The sequence below is a fragment of the Podarcis gaigeae genome (genome assembly GCF_964106915.1).
Source record: "Podarcis gaigeae genome assembly, chromosome: 16".
NCBI lineage: Eukaryota > Metazoa > Chordata > Lepidosauria > Squamata > Lacertidae > Podarcis > Podarcis gaigeae.
This window is the reverse complement of record NC_139693.1, coordinates 31,685,110-31,701,518: the sequence shown is the minus strand read 5'-3', so window position 1 is coordinate 31,701,518 and position 16,409 is coordinate 31,685,110. Positions and strand designations below refer to the sequence as shown.

At 44.4% G+C, this 16,409-nt stretch overlaps 1 protein-coding gene across 10 annotated transcripts in view; it reads left to right on the top strand.

Annotated features, from left to right (window-relative positions):
* The window catches only part of FBRSL1 (fibrosin like 1), a 793,883-nt gene extending 782,150 nt beyond the window's left edge, over nucleotides 1–11,733 (top strand). For all 10 annotated transcript variants that reach the window (XM_083716907.1, XM_083716910.1, XM_083716914.1 and 7 more), the window contains 4 exons: nucleotides 1,732–1,815; nucleotides 4,450–4,533; nucleotides 7,027–7,255; nucleotides 9,379–11,733. In XM_083716907.1, coding sequence (XP_083573033.1) covers nucleotides 1,732–1,815; nucleotides 4,450–4,533; nucleotides 7,027–7,255; nucleotides 9,379–10,615 — 1,634 coding nt within the window. In that variant the 3' untranslated portion in view covers nucleotides 10,616–11,733. The remainder of the gene's footprint in view (nucleotides 1–1,731; nucleotides 1,816–4,449; nucleotides 4,534–7,026; nucleotides 7,256–9,378) is intronic.
* Nucleotides 11,734–16,409: the final 4,676 nt, after the last annotated feature.

The window sequence follows — 16,409 nt, the reverse complement described above, 5'->3', positions numbered from 1 at the left end:
AGTTAGAGGAGCCACAGAAAGGCATGCCAAATATATATATCACCTCCATTTTCCAACAGGAATAAGAGAAAAGTGCTTCCCTCTCCATTTTGAACGGCCTTCCCTTTTCCACTAATGCCTGTGCCATGATCCTGTTCATTTGAAGTCTCACCATATGATAAATTAAGAATAATAAAACAAAACCCACATATGACCATTCCCAGTGTGAGAGCTGCCCAACTTCTCTTTTGGCCTCCTGTAAACTGCATTTTGCATGACTTCACAGTATGTACTGTAGGAATATTGTGTTTGATCTTGGAAGCCATTTCCCCACATCTGCTAGATTTACATGATGGCTTCTGGCAGCCAGGAGGGGTGTGGAAAGAGCTCCAGCACGCAGCTGACTGTGAATGGAGACAACACACTGCGTGTCGGAAAGCAGATTAATGAGTAAATGATAAGGCTAAATATAAATATACATACATATACATGGGGTGTGGGTGTGTGTACCACACACCCCATCTCCTTGATGGGGATAGATTGGAGAGAACCCAAAGTTTTTTCAGATTTGTTGGATGTTAGGTGTCGTGGGATTTTTCAAGCCCAGTAAAATTCTGCCTGGCAAACAGGAATTCTCAGCTAGTTGAGCAGCAGGAGGAAATATCACTCAACTGAGGGATGCTTAGTTGCTGGGCCCTCCAAGTCCATATTTACCCATCCCATGCCAACAGAACCTGTGCTCAGAAATGCCTTACTCTCATGATTTTTGTAATTTTCACAAAATGCTTCTTCCCTGCCCCATACTACATGAAGCATTAGCAGAAATATCATTTCTGCCAACTATTTCTCTGCAACCAAAATATCAAAAATGTAACCTGGAACCCTACGCCAGCCAGCAACCAGAGCTGATGATACTAGTAGAGTGGCTTAAAAATGGTGCTGGCAGGGAAGGAGTTTCTGCTTCAAATCACACATCAGCTACAAATTCAACGTGGCCATAGGCAAGCCCTAGGGTTGTATTCAACATAGCATTAAGGAGATTGCATTTCTGCTTGCCTGCTGGAATGATCTCCCTTCTCCTCTCAGTACACTGTTTTGGAGGTTCTCCTGATGCACTGGAACAGATTTGGGGAGCTGCACTGGCTTCCACTCACACAATGGGTTAGTTCAACATGGCCCCAAATCACCTTACCCCAATTTGTCACATGCGGATACTGGTCTACCATTGAATACTACCGCAATGGCTGCTGTGAAAGCACTTTGAACACACGAAATCATGACATAAATGTGGTGTTGTCATGAAAGCTTCACTTCATGACACCGGCCTGGCCCCATGTTTGTCTGTGTATGTTGCAATGGGTCTTGCGCACGCACACATACAGACACAGAAAGTGATCCAGCCTACCCAGCTAATATGCCAGTTCTTAACTTGCTGCAGCCACATTGGTGCCACTCGGCTTTCCTTTGGACTGCATCAGCGGGCCCAAGGAGGAGGTCTTCTTGTCTGGGCAGCACAAGACCTCCATACCTACTGCCCAGGCTTGTGCCCTGAGGAGGTCGCTTTGGTGCCAACTTCAGTCCCCAAGGCACACTCCATTGTCTCTCAAGACAGACACATGGCAACAGGTGACTTGGGGTTGTATCCCACGTTAGTAACACTCAAGAGTTGACCCATTAGGTACTTTTTTCTTCCAGTGAGTATTCTGCTGACATTTCTAAAATACAAAGGTCTCTTCTTTCTTGCATCCACAGGTTCTGCCCACCCAACCGCCACTCCTTTCGGCCCTTCGCCTCATCACAGCAGCTTCCTGCCTACTAACCACTTGGCAGGTAGGTGTAAGTAAACTCTTTCACCTTTTATCAATAATGCTTTATGTGTGTCTTGGCTTCCTGTGCATTAGCAATGTTTTATAAAAAAAAATTGTATAGAAGCAGAGCAGGAGGTTTAGCCTCTACAATAAGGGCAATGCCTAAGCAACATTCCCCACAAGAAATCGGATGGGAGGGGGTGCTGTTTATATAAGAGAATCGGAAGAGACAGAAGTATCCGCTTAAGCTGCAATGATTTTCAGGCTGCCTTCAATATACATCTGAGAAAAGTTTCAGAGATAGCAGTTTTGTGTCAAATCAGATTTATTTACCACTGGAAGATCCACCAGTGTTTCCAAGAAACCCAGAGTGGCAATTTCTGTCCTTCCAAAGCTGAAATACTTGAGCTGTGTGTCCTTTTCAACTGCAGAATCCTCCATAATAGTGTTACCAGTTATTATTTGCCAGGCAGTACAAGAGAGCCATGAGTTTTTTTCTTGGAAAAACTCGAATGTTTAAAGGACAGAAGAGAGAACAAGACGGGCATTGTATCTCCCAACAGGACATGCAGGACTGATAACAGGGATGAATCAGCTCAATTGTGCCATCTTCCAGTTTTTACAGGGCTGGCAAGGAAAAAACAAAAACATTTGAAATCACCAAAGACAAATATTAGCTGGTGCACAAATGGCTTTTTTTGTGCTCCCTAGATTGTCCCCTGGAGGTTTGCTGAAGATCAGGGTGGGCAATGCAGGGACTGTACACAAGCTCCCAGAGCGTGTTCTTTCTTCACTACACACCATGAACTAAAAACCAAAGAATTGCCTTGTCAGATTTGACCAAAAGGTCCTTTTAGCCTCTGGCCACTCGGGTATCTCTGAGAAGCTCACATGCAGGACATGACAGGGATAGCCATATCTTATTGCTTTGTCTCCAGCATCAGGTTATCAGAGATATATTGCCTCTCAGTTTGGAGCTCCCTGTTTTTAACTCTCCTGGGCAGTAGCCATTGTTGCACCCAGTGCTATTTTTCTAGAAAAAAGAGGTGCCAGAACTCACCCTGAACACCTTCCTTGTTCTCTTATAATGGCAGTGGTGCCCACCTGAGAGGTGCCTCTGAAAAAAAGCCATGGCTGCACCCATCCTTGTATTAATTTGCCAAGTTAGAATTCTGATAATCTTCATCTTCATTTCTTTAAGACACTTTCTTGCCCTCATACTGGAAGAAGCAGATCTGAGCAAGTGATTTGAAGTTTGCTATAACATTTTCAGTGCTGAGCAAGTCACCCATCTCTGTTATAGAAAGAAACTCACTCTTGTAGCTGTGTTGACTCATTCTGATTTGAGCTAGTGGCCACATTGGTAAAAACTGCTAGCCAACACATGAGCCTTTTCCAGTTGTTACCAGTATGGGGCAGGCAATGGAGTACAGTAATTAACCCACACTGCTAGACCAATTAAACTAATCTGAGTCATCCAAAAATCAGTCAGTGACCAGTCAGTCGGTTGCAGTCTCTCATGGAGTTTGCTGAGATGGTGTGAACTCAACTCCTAAGTAATCCTTTACACATTATTAGAGCTATCCATTTAGGGTTCTAGGGTTGACCAAGAGGTGCTACTATATTCATGCCCATAGTATGCCGTTGTGGGGAGTGGGGGTGGTATTGGGTGTCTGTGACTCTCACTCTTGTCCATGAGTAGTGTTTTATAACTTAAAAGAGTATTTAATCAGGAGTCCAGGTCATGGTGCCATTTTCGCTAGTAACTCATTAAAAGAAGAGTATACAACTCGCATATTCTGCCTATTTGTTCTGCTAGAGCAAATAGTATGTTTTTGCCCATGGTTTCCTCTGAGGTCAAGCAGCCCTTTGCAGAGTTTTAGCAGCTCTCAGAACATGTGGGTTCCATAGGCAAAGAACAAGGAAAGCAAATAAAATATACAGTTAGATGAAAATAGCTAACACATATTTCCAGGGAATGAGGTGTCAAATTAATGCAGTAACTCTTTGATGTGGGAGTTCCTAGGTTATGTCAAATTTTAGCTTCATAGTTGGGCCTATATAGTGTAATGAAGGCTGTACTCCTAGACATGCTCACCTGGGAGCAAGTCCCTGGGGCTTGCTTTTGAGTAGATATGCATAAGATTTGTTAGCCTACATAATCCAAAGCAAAGGGGTAAAAAAAGCCACTTTATGCGTGCCTGAGTTTCTAGCATTGGCATCTCCTCCTATCTGTTTGCCACCTCCCCGCTAAAAAAATAATCACAATCACGTCAGAAATCAGCTTTCAGCTTTTCATTTTGTTGTTGCTATTCCAGGTGGATCGGGTATCAGCTTGGTAGCTGTGCCCATCAATTTTGGCTCCTGGGCTGTTAACTTTCAGCTTCCCTCTCACTTGGCACGCACAGAGCTTAACTCCAGCACCTGTTTTGCAGAGCAAGTTCTCAAATCCCTTCTCCATTTTTAACACGCTGGGAATTTTCTGTGCAAAGAACCTTGCAGTGAGAAGGATCAGCTTAAAGTCTGGCCTAATCCTACTTGGATTCAGACCATTAAAATATATATATATATATATATAAAGAGGGGGAGGGGAGAAAGGGGTGCATTTCATTCTCCAACATTCTTGGCTAAATGCCGGCTAAAACCCTGTTTGCCTTTCCAGATCCATTTAGCAGGTCAAGCACCTTCAGCGGCCTTGGGAACTTAGGCAGCAATGCCTTTGGAGGATTAGGCAGTCATACTCTGAGTAAGTACTGGCTGGGTTCTGTAGACAAACCTCCTCTCCAGAGAAACCACATGCTCACATTGAAAGCAGCTGGTGGTAGTTTGTTTAAAATAGAGCAAAACCTTCATTTCCTAACCTCCATTCTCCTTTTGAGAACAAAACAAAACACTGCACCTAAGTCTTCCAGGTCTCTGTGGCAGGAGCTTTCCCATAATTTGTTCCCCCACCCAGTGGCAACCATACTTGGTTGCTTGCACTCTATTTCCAGAGAAAACAGGGGCCAGTAAAACTTTAATCCCCTTAATCTTCTTCGCGTGTCTCAGAGCCACTTCTCTCACTGTTTGTGAAAGGCATGGAGTCACCACAAAGAGCCCTGAAAATACCATTTTGGAGAGAGGACATGCTAACTCTTACCATACATGCGTCATCTTCTCTTTTTTTAAGGGTTTATTCAAACACATCAAGCTCAGATCCAACAGGGAAAAAGAGCACTAAATGGGGTGCTGTGTCGCATTTCTCGGAGCTGAACACCTACGATCCAGGAGCACCTTGAATAACACTAGTCATTTTATTTGGAGGCAGGAAAGATTATAGACAGCTAAATTCTCCTCCTCCTCCCAGTAATCAAGGTAGCCAGATGGCTTCTGCACTGGACTTTTCAGTTCTTTGAAACACCCATGTGAAGCACTGATTTTGCATCTGTTTCCCTGTTTCAGATCACAGCTAATGATTGGTGCTCATGCAGTGACTTTTTGTACTATTTATTTATTTCACAACATTTATATACCATTTGATTGTAATAAAACCTCAAAGTGGTTTTATTCACATGAATAAAAGTACAGGGGGAAAGTACATCAAGATGGGCTATTTATGTAGCTTTTTCAAGATACTTCTATGGGAAGCAAGCATAGGAACATGGGAATCTGCTTATTGAAGTCCATCCATCTTAGTATTGTTTTAGTATTGACTGACAGCAGCTCTCCAGAATCTCAAGACAGGGTTGTTTTTCCAGCCTGACACAGAGATGCCAAAGATTGAACCTGGGACCTATCGTATGGGAAGCATGTGTCCTGCAACTGAGCTTAGGGTATTTCCATTGGCTAATCCAGTGCAATTTACTGCTTGATGCAATTATGTCCTGCACCAACAATTTGAGTCCTCCACCAACCCTTCAGGTGGATGTTTAGCAAAGCAGCAGGGAGAAAGCGAAATCTGCTTTCTTGTTGGCACTATGGGGTCTGCATTTAGTCACAGTCCTAAAATGGATTGTGGGAAATGACTTGTTTACGTGCTTTTAGGCACTGTGTAGGTTTCGAGGTGTACTTAGGACTGCTGAGACAAAGAAACAAGCAATGGTTGAGCCCCCATTTTTTCACACACTAAAAACCTAGTGCTACTCAGATTCATCTCCATCCTTAGGCAACATTTCTATGTTTCTTGGGAAATGGAACCTACAACTGCTAATTGCATTGAGAGCATCATACAAAGATGGGCAAGGATATTTTAATTTCAGTCTTATGTATTTATGGCCTTCAAACTGTCTCTGTGCTCCATAGAGCAAATCTGCATATTCCAAATTTAGATTGTAGTAGCACCTTGAGACACAAAGGTGATGCAAGACGATTCACTAAGCTGAACCAACCTTTCTGGACAGAGAGCCTGCTAGATTGGTACGCATTACGCTGGAAGAAGGGAAGCTGGTGGGGGTGGGAAGAGTATTATAACATGCATTGTCTCTTGCATAATGTATAAAATTGCTAGAAATTGTTGCTTTGTATTTAGTCAAAGATTCACAATGAAAAAAATGTGAATTTTAAACAATGTTGCATTATCTTGTACGCCTTGAAAGTGGCGCTCAATTACTTTTACACACCACAGAACTCAGTGCATTCTAGAGGTTGGTTTCAGAATTTAAAAAGTACCCCCATTTTCTTTTTCTTAAAAAAGTTAGCTACACGCAGAACACAGTTGCTGATGGGAGTTTTTGTAGAGGAGCATTGTTGGTGAACTAATCAGATTGACTGATTCATGCCCAAGGAGATTTGCTACATTCAAGCTCAGCCTGTTCATTCCCTAATCAAAGATCTCAACTCACTGCTTCCCACTGCAGGTGGCTGATCGTTTTTAACTAGCTGCATCCTCTTAGTTAATCTCAGTGACTGTGGCAACAGTGCCAGTTGAGCCATGGATATCACAGCGGGGGAAACAGGGTGATTTGGGAGTCACCTCTTATCTTCAAAGCAAACGGCCTCATTACTTCCACAAAGTTACTCAGATCTGCAGTTAGCCTTTTTTCTGCAGAGACTTTAAACGGCTACTATTTCATTCCACAGTTAATTACTGTTTTTTCAGTGTCTCTCTCTCTCCCTCTTTTTATATTATCCAGCCTTGAAAGGATAACTGAGCTCATAATTGGCACTTGTGCAGAACTTATTTGGGACAAAAAGTCTTTTGTTCGAAGAGGGGCACACAAAGAGAACTAACCTAGTCTTTCCCCTTTCCTCCGGATTCTAGGTCACAATAGCATTTTTGCTCACAAAGAAGGACCCAACGTCCAGAGCTTCAACAACCCCCATGAGCCATGGAACAGGCTCCACCGGACGCCACCATCCTTCCCAACACCTCCGCAGTGGCCAAAGCCCGGCGACTCCGAGCGAAGCTCCTCTGTGACAAATCACGACAGAGACCGGGAGTCAGAGAAGAGAGAGATATCTTCAAGTAAAGAAGACAGAGATAAGGACAGGTGAGGAGGGGAGGCCACCTACTGCAGATCGGACAGAGTGAAACATACCTCTCTGTAAACGGATATGTTCCACTTAGAGTGTTATTAAGCAGAACCACGTCAGAAATCTCATATGGTGTAATTAATAGTCAGGAGCCTGAATCCAACGTTTAAAGTGGTGTGGAAGCATCATGGGGTGTATAGTTCGTATTTGCCGGGGGTGCGAGGCCTGTGAGTATTCCACTTGCTGCTGGACTTCAACTCCCATCATTCCCCAGGCAGCATATCCCATGGGCATGGCAGCTGAGAGTCCAGTAACAACTGGAGGGTGGCAGGTTCCCTGTCAGTGATATACAGCAAGCTTAACGATTGGCCAGTTCCCCTTGCTATCATATTGATCCAAAAGGAAATGTTTGGAGAACAAATTGCCCGATCTACACAGTGAGCTGCTGCAGGTAAAAATCAGGCAGTCACGTGGTGAGTTATTACAATAGTTTTGCTGCCATATGCCGTAGCATGCTAACCGGCCCATAAACGGGGTGTAAAGGGAGGGGAAAAGGCATGAGGATAGTAACTGGTGGAAGAAGAGACAGGTGAGCACAACTCAGCTCCTCCTGAAAGGTTTCTGGTCAGGAGAGTGAAGGCGGCAGTCTCCTGGGTGCTGCTGCAATGTTCTCCTGCCAGGCCCTCCAGTAACTAAGGGGAGAGAGAGAGAGAGAGAGAGAGAGAGAGAGAGAGAGAGAGAGAGAGACAGAGCGCGCTAGGGTATCCTTTTATGCTCCACCTATGAAGGGAGCACCATTGGCCCAAATTGGCCCAAGGTTTATATGCCAGCCAACTTGCTTTTCATCCTTCTGATCAGGTCCCCTCCTGAAAGTCATCTGATCCCTGTGGAGCTGGGATCCCCATGCTTGTGGTGCCTGGGCTCAGCCTCTCCACTGTTCTTGCCTCCATCAACATCTGGTTGCTTCAGCAACTGGTGCCACCTTGGATACCGATTTGGCATTGCTGATACTATAGCCAACATTCGTCCCATGAGATCCATTAGGAAGTGTATGGTCAGCAGAGCCCAGACTTCCTATATGGCTTCTGAGGACTTAATTAGGCACTGTAGCAAAATCCTGGTGCTGGAACCCACTTGGCCCTGATTCACAGCATCACATAATTTGTATAGCTACCCAGTATGTGTTTTTAATGGAAATTTTGTGGGTTTCTGGGGCCCTTTTTTTCCTGCAAAATGTTGGGAACTTCTCTGATTTCATAGAATTGTTAAGAGATGGAAGGGACCCCAAGGGTCATGCAGTCCAACCCACTACAATGTAAGAATCTCTTTGCCGAATGTGGGGCTCGAACCCGCAACCCATGCTTTTAATATCGTCTTAAAAGCATGAGTGTCAGTGATGTGACTGTGCCTTGATCTTTCTCAAAAGGAACCCAGCAAAACACAAAAATATTACTGGCAGAGTAAAGTTAAACGGATTTCATAATAACTCACCTGGCATATAGTTTTCATCATTCACTCTGATCACAGCAGTTGAGTTTCCTAAGGAAATTCAACTGCTGTGATCAGAGTGAATGATGAAAGTTAAATGCCAAATAAGAAAGAGTCTTTGAGGATACGTAGGTAAAGTTTCTGTGGTTCACCATCTGCTTGTTCGATACAGGATGTTCGTGGATTGCTGGCATCACTTGATTAGTTAGAAGGCTTTAAAAGCTCAAGGGTCTGTAAGAATTGGATAGAACCAGTAGCCTAAGGGTGACTGGAAAAACTTCCAGGCCCAAATAGACAAACAAATAACTATTAAATCTATCCAGAGTTGCATAGAGGACATTTTTTCCATGTTAATCTTTCTGAAAGCATCCGGCATTCAGCATTTCCAGACAATGTGACATATTGATTATTACATTTATATCCCACCTGTCCTCCAAGGTGCTCCAGGTGAAGTAGGTTCAGTTGAGAGGTTGTGACTGGTCCAAGGTTACTTTGTGAGTTTCATGGCTGCGTGGAAATTTGGACCATGGTCTGAGGATGAAATGACAGATACTTTTGTTAAATAATGACGGTATTACCAAAGATGCATAAAAACAACACAAAATTGTTAGAAGGCAGCAACATATTCACAATATGATATATTTTCCTGCAGGGACCTTTTGGATAAAAATAGGCATTCAAATAGATCCTCGCCAGCTTCAGCCCCAGTGACTCACCAGATTAGCAACCTCATTCGCAGCAACAGTCAGACCTCCAGTGATCTCACTAGGCAAGTTGGACTCAGTGAAAGGGAAAGGCCTAAAGAACCGGAGAGAGATATTTCTGACCGGCTGAGGGAACCTCCTCCAATTGTGGAGCACAAGATCAAAGAGAGCCGCTCCCCAGTGAAAGAACCACCAAGCCATGAAAAAAGATCCTCAGAGGACAACACAAAGCCAGTAATCCAGTCCGTATCTCCCTATAGCAAACCTGCACTGAGCGAGAGTTTAAAACTCAGCAATCTAATGAACAAGGATATTGAAAGAAAGCCAGAGCTTCCAGCAGACCTTCAGAAGATCAAGAACGATATCAAGGTCAAAGAGGAGCGCAAGGAGGACAGTGACGTGCTGGTTGTGAGCTCAGAACCGTCACAGCATTCCAGAACTGTGGAGCACCCACCACCACCTTCTTTGCATGGGTTACCATTGCCCCATACAATGGCAGCCACCATGCCCATCTCCATGGGCGCTGTCCATCAGATGAGCAATATGAATGTCCTGGATCGTAGCAGAATGATGACCCCTCTAATGGGCATGAATCCATTGCCGGGAAGGGAGCGACTGCCCCATCCTGGGTTCTCCTGGGACCCCGTGAGGGACCCGTTGCGAGATGCCTACCGGAGCTTGGACCTGCACCGTCGGATGGACTTTCAGCTCCGCGCTGATCCCATCCATAGGTTCCCCACCGCCGCCGGGTTCTATGACCACGAGCGCTCTTACCGAGACAGAGAACCCCACGACTACAACCACGAGAATCTTCTTGAAGCACGGCGTGAGCAGGAGCGACTCAGGCAAGCGGAGGAGAGAGAGAGGTTGCACTTACGGGAAGAACTTGAGCGTGCCAGGATGCATCACTTGCACTCGTCCCCTATTGAAAGCCACCTGGCCCATGTGCCATCTTTCATGCCTCATCTCAGTGGGATGCATTATCCCAGACTCAGCCCCTCGGCTGCCATGCACAATGGAATCTTGAATAGGAACCCACCAACAGCCGCTTTGAGTGCCCCGCCCCCTTTGGTACCAGCTAGTAGTACAAGACCATCCTCTCCCCGCCGGACTACGCCACTCACAAACTCTGAATCGAGAGACTATTCTCCTTCTAGGAACCCCAAAGAAGTAGAGGCACGATAGTCCCTAACAAACAAACAAACAAACAAACAAACAGGATGAATTTTAAAACTCACCTGTAAATATAAAAGAGGGAGGGGGGGAAGAGACCTTTTAAAAATGCACTGCTGTAAACTTTTTTTTAACTGTAAAATTTGTAGAAATTAAGCACAGTTCCATAAATAATTGGGGAGCGGGAGGGTTATAGGTTACGAACCTTCCAAGCAAATGGTTGCTGAAAATTGAAATTTAATATATAGGTCTTTATTTCTTCGTTTTGTTTTTGCTTCTGTGCTGAGTTAAAATATTACCAGGTTTGTACATTTTTTCCCAAATGTGAGAAGCATTTTTAATGAATTTGTATTTTTTGTTAAATTTTGTGTGCTCTTTATTTACATAAAGAGCTTTTTTTTTTTAGTTTAAATTTTAATGGCCTCAGATCCTTAAGTAAATACAAAATACACACCCAGGGTTTCTGAAAGTATTATTTATGGAAATACTGTAGTTTTGTACAGTCCACTGTGAGGTTCCCGAATTGAGGCCACTCACTTTCTCTTGGTACTTTGGAACTGAAGTTACAGATATATATTAAAATAATAATAATAATAATAATAATGTACAAAATTGTTTGGTTTTGCCTTATATTATGGAGAAATGAAATTTTTTTTGACTTCTTGTTTTAAACAACAAAAAAGAAAACAATATGTAAATATTCTGTTAATATAAATGTACACCAATATTGAATTCTTAACATAGGTAGACTTTATAAAAAATGGTTTTTAGAACCACTCTCTGGTTATTTGTTAACATTATTCCAACGCATCATTGTCACTGTCTTTAAAAACAAAGAACCCCAACTATGGCACAAAACCTTCAACTATGCAAAATAACTTGGAGGCAGGTCCTGGTTGATGTGAGGGTAGGCAAAAAAAGCATTTACAAAACTACACACATATACCCAGAAAAACCACCCCAGATGCATTCAATGTAAGCATGCAGCTTCGTAGGAAAAGGGCGATCGTTACGGGAAGAGGAAACTTGTTCTACCGCAAAACAAACCCTACAGTGTTTATCTAAATCATAATTTCAATTTTTGTTTTGTGTGCATAACACACGGATGTTCAATAAACGTAAGGAAAAGATCCAGGTTATCTTATTACTGAAGTTTCTGCTACACAGACACAACTGATACACCAGTATGCGACAAATCTCTTTCTCTTGGCCCCACTTCTCTCCCCTGCCAGAGAGTGGGGGAAGTGGGCTGCAGTCCTTTGTTGATGTCAGGCACGTGAGAAAGGAAGCACTCTCTCCTGTGGATCCCTATGGGTTTATAAAAATATGAGGCATTGGGGGAAAGAAGTCCAAAGGGTTAATTTAAGATACTTGACACGTTCACCTGTAGTTTGCAATGACCATAGTCAAATGCTTGTTTCCACGTGAGTTTGGCCTCGGACGTTTGGAGTTGTGTTGCTGCTGCTTTATTTGGCCACCATTTGATTTATAATATTACTTTTCGTATGTGAATTTTGCTATGGCTCAGTTCAACGGGGCATATACAGAGTCCCTTTTTTAAAAAAAAGCTGCTGTCCCTCAAATTTTTCATTTGCAGGAAAAGCAGAGCAGGGAGATGGAACCCCCAAGTGGAAAACTTTAGACTTTGCTTAGAAGGGCTCTGCACAGATTTGGATCAGAGAAGGAAAGTACCGTACATATGCAGCCGCTAGTTGTATTTACACCAAACCAGACCAGACCCCTCATCCTGCTAAGGATATATATGGGCATTGTGCCCCTTCCTTCCTTCCTTCCTTCCTTCCTTCCTTCCTTCCAAAAATATATATATCCAGTATTCACATTTTTATATTCTGGGTTTCTGCTTTCTAGTTAATTCAAACATCTGCTGATGTTTTCTTCTCTTGACTCTGTATTTCCTTTCCTTTCCTTCCTCCCTACCCCCACCCGGCAAATATCCTTTTCCCTGCCTTGTAATTTTAAACATTTGGTTTCTTTGTAGATCATTGAAGATAAATACAACATTGATTTTGGATGAAAAAGGTAGTTAAGTGTTTGTGTGTCAGATCTAGTCAGAGCGACTGCCGGGAGGGAGAGGGAGAGTAAATGGTTTATTGATGAACGTGCTCAGCCTATTAACGCCACTAAACCTTTGGCGAATTTGGACCGTTAAAGAGTCATGTGGCTCAGCTGAGCATCTGCTGGTTCTTTGCTTGCAGTCTCCCTGGTTCAAAGATGCTCATGGCCCATGTTGCATGTGGGAGAGTCATGGAATCTGGGCAGAGTTTTGGGTGCTACATGATGTACCACGCTACACACAGGTGAACAGGTGGGGAGGCACAAAAACCATGTATCTGTCCCCGTTCACCTAAGCACACGTTTCCAATGAACAACTGGTTTGGGGGGGAAGGGGGCAATTAATCTTAAGTTCCCTCCACCCAAAAAAAATAGACACAACCAGACTGTATGGACTTCCAGCTGCTGACCCCCTCCTAAAGGACATCTAAGAGTAGCCTCACCTGTTATGCAGTTGTGTTCAGACTGGAGTGTGGGGTGCGAGTTAACTTGTCCTACAATTCCATTTGGTCTAATTTGTGAAGTAGATAAAATTGGGAGGAGGTGTAGCAAGAGACAGACACTAACGGCGGTGAACTATAATATACACCATGTCCAGCTACCTTTTCTACAGTTTTTATCATAGGCATTTGCTCTGTGTTTGCATTATTATTACCCTCTGCAAAGAGAGACAGATGTGAATTCACAGTGCAGGGTTCTCACAAAAAGAGGGTGGCGGTTTTTTTAAGGGGTGGGGTAGGGTTTTGTTTTTTTTTTGCAGGCTGAGCAATTCTGCATCTGGAATCCGCTTAGTTTTTTTGCCCAAGAAAATCCTGAAGGAAATCAGAGAAACTTCAAAGGACATTGCCCCTGCTGAGTTCACAACCCCGTAAAGCTGCCACGATCAATATTTTATCAGCAATACGCCGTTTTCTAGCAACACACTGTGTTACAAGGAAGAGAGGGGCTGCGTGTGTCTGTGTGGAAATGACAAGGTGAAATTACAGACTACCATTTCAGAACATAATGGAAAATCCAAACTGTGGTTTGAGGCCTTAACTGATGCAAGGGGGGGGGGGGTGAGAGAAAGAGAGCAGGAGTGGCCTGTAAAAAAATAAACCATCAAAGCCACATGCAAGCTTAAGAAAAGGAGTTACCTTCTGTTACTTCTGGCACCTGCTGTTGAAAGAGCACTTAAAAGTAATCTGTGCAGACTGATCCTTTAACATGTGCTGGCAAAGCTTGCAAGTGAGGTCACTTTACAAGAGTCTCCTCCCTCGGGCTTACACAGTTATCCCCTCCTTTGCTGTACTTTAACTAAAACATGTATCACGGGATTCAAGATACGTGCAATTTGAGGCCCACTGGTAGACGGTTTGTTTATGTATCTGGGTGCAATCTTGTTTTCATTTTGTGTTCATTTACCGGCACTTCCGCGAGGTCCATTTTGACTTTCAAGTGCTGCGGCAAAACTCTCACCAAACAGCCCCTGACCAGAGCCAGCCCCAGAGTAATGAGCACTGGAAGAACTTGTGAAATAGGACACGAATGCCACCTTGCTAATTATTTATCAGTTCGTCTCTGTTAGCAGTGAGGTTGCCAACTGGCTGGGCACAGATTGCCCTGCCTGGCTTTTCAGTTTGCCTGGGTTAGCTACTGGATCCACCTGCCAAAGCCAATTAGCTGAGTCAGCCTGTTTGCTTGTGCTCAGGCAGCACAGATCTCTGCCACAAAGGCACCTCCAAATACTCCTTTCCTCTACCAAACAGATAACCAACTCTGTGGTGATGGAGCTGCCCCACCCCAGACCCTGTTGCCTGCTGGAAAACTTGCTGTTAAATCAGAGTTCCTAGCAGGGTCTGTGAATGACCATTTTCCAGCAAAAAGGTGGAAGCGGTGGCTGGCCCCTTTTCCTGGGTAATGGAACGCTGTCACCCAGTGGGATGTGAGTGCCATCCTTTCTTGCAGAAGGGCCGCGTGGTCCCTTTCAGTTTTTTCTGTTGTTCTCGCATTGCTGGCTGAAACATTTGATCCTTTGGAGCACTTTGCAGGAGATGACAGGGAAAGGTTGGCTTTTCACCAGCTGCGCCCAGGAGCTCTATTACTGTGGTGGCGAGCAGCCGACATCCTGACAAGTGACACAAGGATTACCGGTACTCCTCCAACAAGAAGCAGCTGGAGCAGCAGCTCCTGGAGAAATCCCGATGCCCAGCTGTCAACACCCTGGCTACACACACACATAATATCTCTCCTCCCAAGGGAAGACAAGGAGCAGTCATAGGAGACAACAGCATATATATATATATATATATATATATATATATATATATACACACACACACACACACACACACACACACATCCCACAGTGTGCATTTTATTCAGGGAGGGCAGGATGGGGGGACATGATGGAGCAGTGCATGCTTTGGGGTAGGCAGTTACACTTCACATTTCATTTCAGTCAGGCACATTTTACTACAGGCACATGCTAACTAGATCTTCCGAGTGCCAGACTGTGTTTTACAACAGGAGGAGGGAGATTTGCATGGCACCTAGGCGGCGGCAGCGGCGAGGGGATGACGAAACAAGCTCCCAACCCCACAGCGGAGCCTCAAGACGGGAACTATGGGGTACTAATTGTAAGGTTGCCATACGTCCAGAATTGCCCGGACATAGGCAGGATTAGGCCATCAGAACCGGTGTGTGGGGACAAAAATGCTGAAATGTCCGGGGAGGGGGGAGAGAGCTCAACAACTTCTTTGTGTCCTGATTTTCATTTTCACTTTTTGAAATACGGCAACCCTAACTGAGTTCCACATGCAGATGAATGTAGTAGTTCAAAGTAGAAGGGTAATGTGAAGAAAAATCCCCAAGAATCCCAGAACTACGATATTAGATTAGATTAGATTAGAACAGAATAGGTGTTGGAAGTGACCCTGAGAATCATCTAGTCCAACCCCCTGCAATGTAAGAATTTGCAGCTGCCCCTTATAGGGATCAACCCTGCAACACTTGTGTTAGCACCACGCTCTACCCAATTGAGCTATCTAGCTGATACAGAATTGCAGAGTTGGAAGGGACCCTGAGGATCATCCAGTCTGACCCCCTGCAATGCCGGGATATGCAGTTGTCCCATACTGGGATTGAACCTGCAACCTTGGTGTTATCAGCACCATGCTCTACTAACTGGCTGAGCTATCCAGGCTCGTCCTTTACATGCTTGCCTTCTACAAGAAGGCTGTGGTAAAAAAAAAAATCAAAGGATATAGGAAGCTGGCTTATAGAGTCAGACCACTGGTTTCTCCCTCCTCTACTCCTCCTCCCCCCCCCCCCAAGCTCATTACACTGTCTGGGAGCATCTTTCCAAGGTTTCAGACTGAGGTTTCTGCCGCTGAGCTATATGATCCCTTTCCCCTACAGCCCCTTCACGGGCAGCTTCAAATGGTACAGTCTTTGTCACTCTACAACATGCTCCACCTGCTCATGGGGCTGCTCAACAGCCAGAGAGGACACATGCACCTAAGCATCTGAAATCCATATCCAAGCTTTGTTTGTGGCCCACACTGTCAAAGACACATGCACAAAAAGCCATTCAGATTATAGCCACCTCACTTGGCAGGCCGACAAAAGCTTCCGCACCAGCTAACGCAGCCTCTCCCCCCCCCCCCCCGAAAAAAGGGCCTGCACCTCTGCACTCGCACTAATAATGGATTGGTTTAATGGGCTGCCAAACCAGAGAGCAGCCAAAACTAAC